The sequence below is a fragment of the Chanodichthys erythropterus genome, chromosome 13 (assembly GCF_024489055.1).
Source record: "Chanodichthys erythropterus isolate Z2021 chromosome 13, ASM2448905v1, whole genome shotgun sequence".
Lineage (NCBI taxonomy): Eukaryota > Metazoa > Chordata > Actinopteri > Cypriniformes > Xenocyprididae > Chanodichthys > Chanodichthys erythropterus.
Genome location: NC_090233.1, coordinates 31,550,756 through 31,558,183, shown reverse-complemented (window position 1 = coordinate 31,558,183; position 7,428 = coordinate 31,550,756). Strand labels below are relative to the sequence as shown.

The 7,428-nt window shown below is 39.1% G+C and overlaps 1 protein-coding gene across 2 annotated transcripts in view; it reads left to right on the top strand.

Moving 5' to 3' along the window:
- Positions 1–2,268: 2,268 nt before the first annotated feature.
- The window catches only part of nsmfb (NMDA receptor synaptonuclear signaling and neuronal migration factor b), a 28,829-nt gene continuing 23,669 nt past the window's right edge, over positions 2,269–7,428 (top strand). For both annotated transcript variants that reach the window (XM_067407223.1, XM_067407222.1), the window contains exon 1: positions 2,269–2,421. In XM_067407223.1, coding sequence (XP_067263324.1) covers positions 2,351–2,421 — 71 coding nt within the window. In that variant the 5' untranslated portion in view covers positions 2,269–2,350. The remainder of the gene's footprint in view (positions 2,422–7,428) is intronic.

Here is a 7,428-nt window from a genome sequence, read left to right as displayed (position 1 = left end):
ACAGGAAAGTTTTGTCATTTGTGACTGACTGTGCATTTCTGATGGTGTTTGTGTATGTGTAAAGGGAAGTGCATATGAAAGTTTTTACCGTATATGTTTCCACAACTTCTAACCTGAATAGTTTATTTCCCCTTTAGAAAAATATTACAGTTAACAACTAATAAAGTATTTCTGTAACAGGACTGTGGAAGCCAAACAAGAATATCTTCTGCTATTTGTCTTGGCTTTTTCTTACAATGTAAAGGTTGTAGAATTATCGTTTTTAGTAAGCTTTCATCTGCCATAAAAATAAGAAGAAACACTTGCTCTAATGAATGACAACAGCTTTTAAAGAGGAATAACCTTATTGATGTTATGAATACGGCTCCCGCGGCTCTTCATCCCGGCCGCCGGAGGGAGCCGTCACCTGAATATTGACTTGTTGCTATCTGGACTACATTTCCCATGGGCCCTCATTCCTGGGACTGATTGCGCACACACCTGCACCACATCACACTCACTCCATAAAACACTCACACACGCATCCATGCACCGCGAAGTCTTGATTTGCCTTGGTGATCATTTCTGAGCGTTTTCTTGTGGACGGTTACCCTGTTATCGATTGGACTGCCTTACCTCTGTGAACCTTTGCTGCCGACCCCGATCTCTGCCTGTTCCCTGGACTCTGTTTGTTTGCCGCCTGCCACGATCCCAGCCTGTTGTAAGACCTTGATTTATTGCCGCCTGTCTCGAGCCTGTCCCTGTTTACGCTACTGTCTTGTCCCTGTTTGCATTGTGCTGCCTTGTCTTAATAAAGACGCTGCAAATGGACCCTCACGTTGTTGACCCATCATTACAATTGAACACTGAATACACAAGAACTTCAACCCCTCAACAAAGAAGATAAAGGATGCCAACAACTTTTTTTTCCTACTCTTTGTAATAGTAATTTATTATTATTATTATTATATATTTTTTTTTTTATATTATTATTTGACTTTGTGGTTAAAGGTCTCCTTATGGCTTGTGTTTTTTTTTTTTTTTTTTTTTTTTTTACCTGTCTCCTCTGTGATTTTCCTCTGTGGGCCCTCAACTCTACCCATGTTTTCAATTAAAATCTGTACAACATAACTTACAAATTTAATAGTAGGCTACACACATATATTTTTATGGTAATTAGAGTTACAGTCGTTACAGTTCTTAAGATTACAATTAGAATGTTTCCATTAACCACTATAATAATTAGTCTTTTTTTTTATCAGCCTGCTGCTAAAGTATAGAAGAATACAGGTAAGCAAAGGTTAGCTTAACTGAAAGGTTTACACATTTGTCTTTTCTCTATAAGTGGTTTTGTATGCGGATTTCAAACACCTAGTTCAAAACTGTCTTACTAGATTTGGTAAATATATATTTTTAACATTTGTTGAAAGCAGACAGAAATGCTAATCACATCACAACAAACCACATTCATGCACAGGCTTTTTATGGCCAGACTGACAGTTTTAAAAAAAAGTATGTAAATCCTTTACACCACTCTATTTTTTCATATACACTTTCATGCTTGTTTATTTACATTTGCATGCTGGGCAAACCTCATGCATAACTTACCCCTATATGTAAGTTATTTTCCTATGTAATGTACTTTAAATGTTTTTTGGTGTGCAAGTTGCCATAGGCAACTTAAAGGGGAAAGTTGTTGCATGTGCTTTAAATGGTATAGCTAGTTTTACTATTTACAATAGCTATTTGCAGGCTAACCTCATGGCTTCCATATTGACAACACGCCTCGCTATTGGGGTCAACATGTGTCTGATGAACTGCATCTTTTTCTTAGGCAATATAGGCTGCTGGTGGAATTGACTTTTTTGTAAACAAAAAAGGTGTTTGTACCTTTTCTCCACTTTTAAGCTAGAGAGAGAGAGAGACTGAGTGAGTGAGTGTGTGTGAGAGAGAGAGTGAGTGAGTGTGTGTGTGTGAGAGAGAGACTAAGTGAGTGTGAGAGAGAGACTAAGTGAGTGAGAGAGAGAGACTGAGTGAGAGAGAGAGAGAGAGAGAGAGAGAGAGCGAGAGCGCGAGCACATTCTGGCGTACTGGCAGCTCACACTTCACATTGCTGTACTAACTCAAAGTCCACTGACGAGAGACCATAAACTTCACGTAGTGAAATTCAGCTGGACGTCGTGAGGAACAACATGAGGAACAAACGGAACGTCTGAGAGAGACCCTGAGCAGCAGTTTGAATCAAGAAGAGAGGAGGTGATCGTATCTCCACTCTGCGGATGATTTGTTTTGCATTGTGCATTTCTTTCCTCCATTTCAGATGTGACGAGTGGAATGAGCTGTTTTTACACACTGGTCGTTTCACTACAGCATGGGAACTGCCGTGTCCAAGAAGAAGAATTTAAGGAATGATGCGATTTCTTCTGTTGCCGCAAAAGTTAGGTGAGTCTCTGCAGTAGCAGCACAGGCGCGCGAGGAACGCGCCTCATGGAGGCTGATCATGTGCTGCTGCTCAAAACTAATACATCTCATCACACTTCATATCATAACATAATGTTTCCTTGTTGTAGACATATACAATTGGTCGGAAATGCACCACCAGTGACAGCTCCTGGTGCTGTAATCGTTTTGACGACACGTTGTATACATAACTAGCGTACTAGTAACTTTTTGTCAAAATATTCAGTTTGAAGTTTAAATTACTTTTCAGGGCTTTTTAAATGAAAATAATATGTGGTGCTTTTGTCGTGACAACCTTGTTCTAGTTTTGAGAAACAATCGGGAAATGTAGTTATTTCCTGTCGAGCACATAACATCGTGACCATATTTATTGTTATTATATTGTTATAACTGATTGTGATGATGATGTTAAAAATATTATTATTATAAATCTATTTTCAGAATTCCGCAATTTACAGTAGCCTGGTGATTAAACTCTAAACAAACACTAGGCTACTATTGCATACATTATTATTTTTTTACTTCATATTTTATTATCATTATTATTATTATTTTTTATTTATTTATTATGTTTTAAATATTTCAATACAGTTTTATTTCAATTGTCAGTTTGGTTTTTGTTTGCTTAACAAACAGAGCAAATATAAGGCTGTTGTTCCACCATGACAGAAATACGTCAGTCACTCACTTTTTGAGTCTCCGTCATCACTGTCGTCATGAAGTCATGTGATTAGGCCTACCTTACTGACACAATGCTGAAACTGTTCTAAATTGATTTGTTTTGTCTCTTTTTACATGGCTAGAATATTCATTTATATCATCTGTTTTGTGTGGTAATTGTACCCTTGGACTCGACCAACGTCATTGTGCATCTTTGACAGGCTTTCTCAGTCACTAATTTATTTTACCCACTCACTATAAATTACCTTTAACAACTGTATTCACTATGGTATCACTGCTCTTTTCCCGAATCAGCTGTCACCAAACTTCTGACCGACCCTTGAGACTCCATCTGCATGACAGTGTGATCTTTTGCTGTATTCATCCTCCCTCGTCAATTCATCTGTTTAGCTGGGTGATGCTTGACAGTTTCAGAATTGTAATATCTCAGCCGTACAGCACTTATTTATGCACTGTATGCCTTGAACAGAGAGACGTACTCTGAATTGGAGGAAAGTGTGGTCATTTTCAGTGAGTGCCTTCCCTCCTTCATGCTGAAACCTATAGTATTCTCAGATGGATTATTGTTGTTGTGTAAGATGCATTTACAGACTGTTTGGATATACTGTACACTGAACTGCACTACGCAGGCCTTGGGGAGCCTGATGGCTTCTTGACCACAGTATTTCTTGTGAGATGTTCTTCACATTTCCAACCTTATAGTGTACAGTTGGATATCAGAACAAATTCCATGCTTTGGATTATGGTGGAGTAAAATCCAGCATCTGTTCTGCATAAAATCAAACTTAAATAGATGACATAAGATTGAATCCTAGAGCATATTTATACACATATGCTGTCATTAGGGATGGATGGATAGATAGACTACTTATTACTTTTTTAGAACCTGATGTACCATATTTTTCAGCCCTTTTAAAATTCTCCCAAATCCAAAGACATATAGAGAAGGTAAGAACCACGCGGCTGAAATGACAGCCCAATGCCAATTATAGAGTTGTTCAGTGAAGGGCTATAGATCTATAAGCCTCCCCATAGTCTCACATGCTGACATGTAAATGTCTAATTAGAGCTTGAGACCACCTGCAGTCATATGGAGGGAGGCCCAGATTATATGAAAACTCATATGTTTATATTTGTGTGACGATGCTTTGGGTTAGGTTGGGACACATGGTGTTTTCCTGTCTTCTTGCTAGATGTTTTGTAAAGATATTGAGTTAGGAAACCAATAAATTAAAGATTGTTTTTGACTATTTATCGTATATTTTATTTCCTCCAAGGTATCATCTTATAATTTAGTGTTTGTGTCTCTGGCCTTTGTTTTTTTTTTTGCTGCTGAGCCACCTTTGTAAATCTATGCATTTGTGAAATTAGTTAAAATGCTTATTTACGGACTGAGGATTTTTGTTGGGTCTAATATAGTTGGTCCTGTCTCGTCCTTCAATATCTGTCTTAGTAGAAAGCCTGCACTACATTGTTTCACCACAATGTGCAGCACAATCTGTTAAGGTCAGACTGATAGAATTAGGGACCTTTTTAAAAGAATCTTCAGTCATTCTTTACTAACGTTGAGATTTTTTGGAAGGCTGTACACAGATTTTGAGATTACCCCACAACCTGAAACAGCACTAAGTTTGGCAAACTTCCCCCACATCTTGATTGTTAGTTACACCATCTGGAATAATGCACTATATCTTCCTCTTTTTGTGGATAGGAATAATAAAATCCTCCTGTTTTACTGACTGCGCAGACCAAGTTGTGCACCAAAGCTTTCAGAATGAGCTTTTTTGCAGCTTAGTTCCAATAAATGGCCTTTTTGTACTGCAGGGAGAGTTTTGAGTTCTGAAAGGTCTCGAAAATTTGGAATGGATCAGCTGGGACATTTTGGTCGATTGCCATTTGGAACCACAATGTTTGCTAGTGGGACTAATTTATAGACCTGCTCATTAAGTGTTAATGAATTTCTAATGAGGATATTTTAAAAGCTGAATGCCAGTGGCAGATGTTGAGCATTTTCAGAGTTGACTATGACTCAGTGTTTAGTTCACACTGCAAGCTTACATAAATTGTAGCTGTCAATGACAAAAACTCTTAGCTGGCAGTGAGGACAGTGTGATTTTGGACAGTTTGAACGGTACACTAAGAAATTAAATTGGCAAAGAGAACACAATGTGTAAGTTCTTTATGAGCGAATGAGGAGGAGGACAAGAAAAAATGCAAGAGAAAGGGGTCATGTCACACATGGATGTTCTGGTTAATGCATCTGAGGCACTCAAGAACAAATTGTACTTGCTTTTTACTAAATTAGTGTAGCGGACGAAAGCGGTCTGCTGAAGTTGGAGTCACCCAGGGCAGAAGCACTCATTCCCTGAACTGTGCGTGAACAGACCCATGAAAACAGCAGTGCATGAACAGCTCCAGGGTGTGTTCTCTCTACTCTCCTTTACCCATGCTGCCTTCGTGCAGTTATAGCCTCATGCTTTCGATCTATATGCCAGTGTGTATTTGTGTCCACATTGGGCAGTTATTGTTTTTACATCTGCTTGTATTTTCACATTGTTCATCTGAATCACTAGTCATCCGCCTCTTCTCCTAGAGCGCCACAGGGCTTTCGTCTAGCAGTCCTGGTTAAAGCATCTGCTTTAGTTAATATGGTTAAAACGCTTCTCTCTGCGTTCCCTCATTGCTTCCTCCCCTTCCCCCTTTACTGTCACATGTCTGAAAACATGTGAGATGCTTCCCAATGTAAACACTACTGCATCCTCAGACAAACATGAGACGACAGCTAGTCTGTGTTCGAAAGAGAGAGGAGAAATATGTTTGTGAGTGATTTGGGCCTCTCATACCCTACAGTGATTCTCAATATTTATTATTCATAATTTGATAATCTCCAACTGAGTAGCTTTTCTGTTTTTAATCAGAGATTTTTTATTTAAAAAAGAACAGTAAACAATCCTCACACTAATAAGGTAATTACTTGTGCCTTGTTCTTAGGCAGAAGATATTAATGCAGAACAATTGGATTTCAAAAGGCACAGTTGAATCCCAGAGAGTGGACAAGCACAGCCAGTTTTGAGGTTCAGTGGTTCTGCAATGAAGGTGTGGGGTGAGGTATCACTTTCCCTGCCTCATCCTTTAACAATCTTTAACAAAGGATAGATTATAAAACAAACCAACGGGGCCAGTGCTGGGGGCCTCTGAGAGTCAGGGACCTCCAGCTGAGAAGCCCATGGTGGCCTGATACCTGGAAACAGGCCACTGCCAATGTAAAATGCATATAAATGAACAGCTTTTGAATATGTGCCTGTTGAATGTGTAAATATAACAAAATAAATGAAGAAATGAGGAATGCTATCTTTGCCTGGCCCATCTGTAGCACCATGAGTTCATTTTGAACACCTTATTGCAGATATGATGTTGAATATTGGTTGTAGGGCATCCATTTTGCGGTGTATTGCACACACAGTGTGTTTCTTCTCACGAATGTAATTTTATTTCTCATATTTTCAATGCAATTTCATGTTGGACTATTGCCCAACATGGCCGGACCGTAATCCGTCTTTGTCTATTACAGACATGTGTTCTCAGTTTGTCCTCTCCAACCCTCTTACAGGAATCGACTGACCATAGAGAGTATTTGGACTCTTTCCAGTGCTCCAGTTGACTTAAGTACTTGCATAGTATAAAGATTCCTGATTAGCCCAATAGCCTAGCTAAGGGGTCTCCAAACTCCGTCTTGGAGGGCCACTGTCCTGCAGAGTTTAGTTCCAACCCCAATTAAATTCACCTGAATTATCTAATCAAGGTCTATTTAGGCATACTAGAAATTTCCAGACAGGTGTGTTGAGGCAAGTTGGAGCTAAACTCTGCAGGACAGTGGCCCTCCAGTACTGAGTTTGGAGACCCCTGGCTTAGCTTACACTTTGCATTTGCAGGTAACCTACATTTATTTGAAATACTCTTTAATGTAATCCAAATATTTAAGTTATTAAAAGACTAATGTAATCATGTTCAGTTCGTATTTAGTAAGATGTAAATATATAAAGATTTAAAGGGAGAAAAATTGGCCACTTGGCCAGCCCATTTAAGCTTGGAACCTGCCCTCAGATACCCACTTCACTTATCTATCTCACAGCAATTTTACGGGATTGCTCCCGCTGAGTTCTGCCCTCCAATCTTATTGAAAATGATTTGTGTCCTAACTTTTTTCCGGGCAGCCCTCTGCACTGTTCTTCCTTCTCTGTTGCCAACCATCCCATGCCATTTTTCCTGCTATCTGCCTGCACACACCACTCCTCACTGACTAGGAGC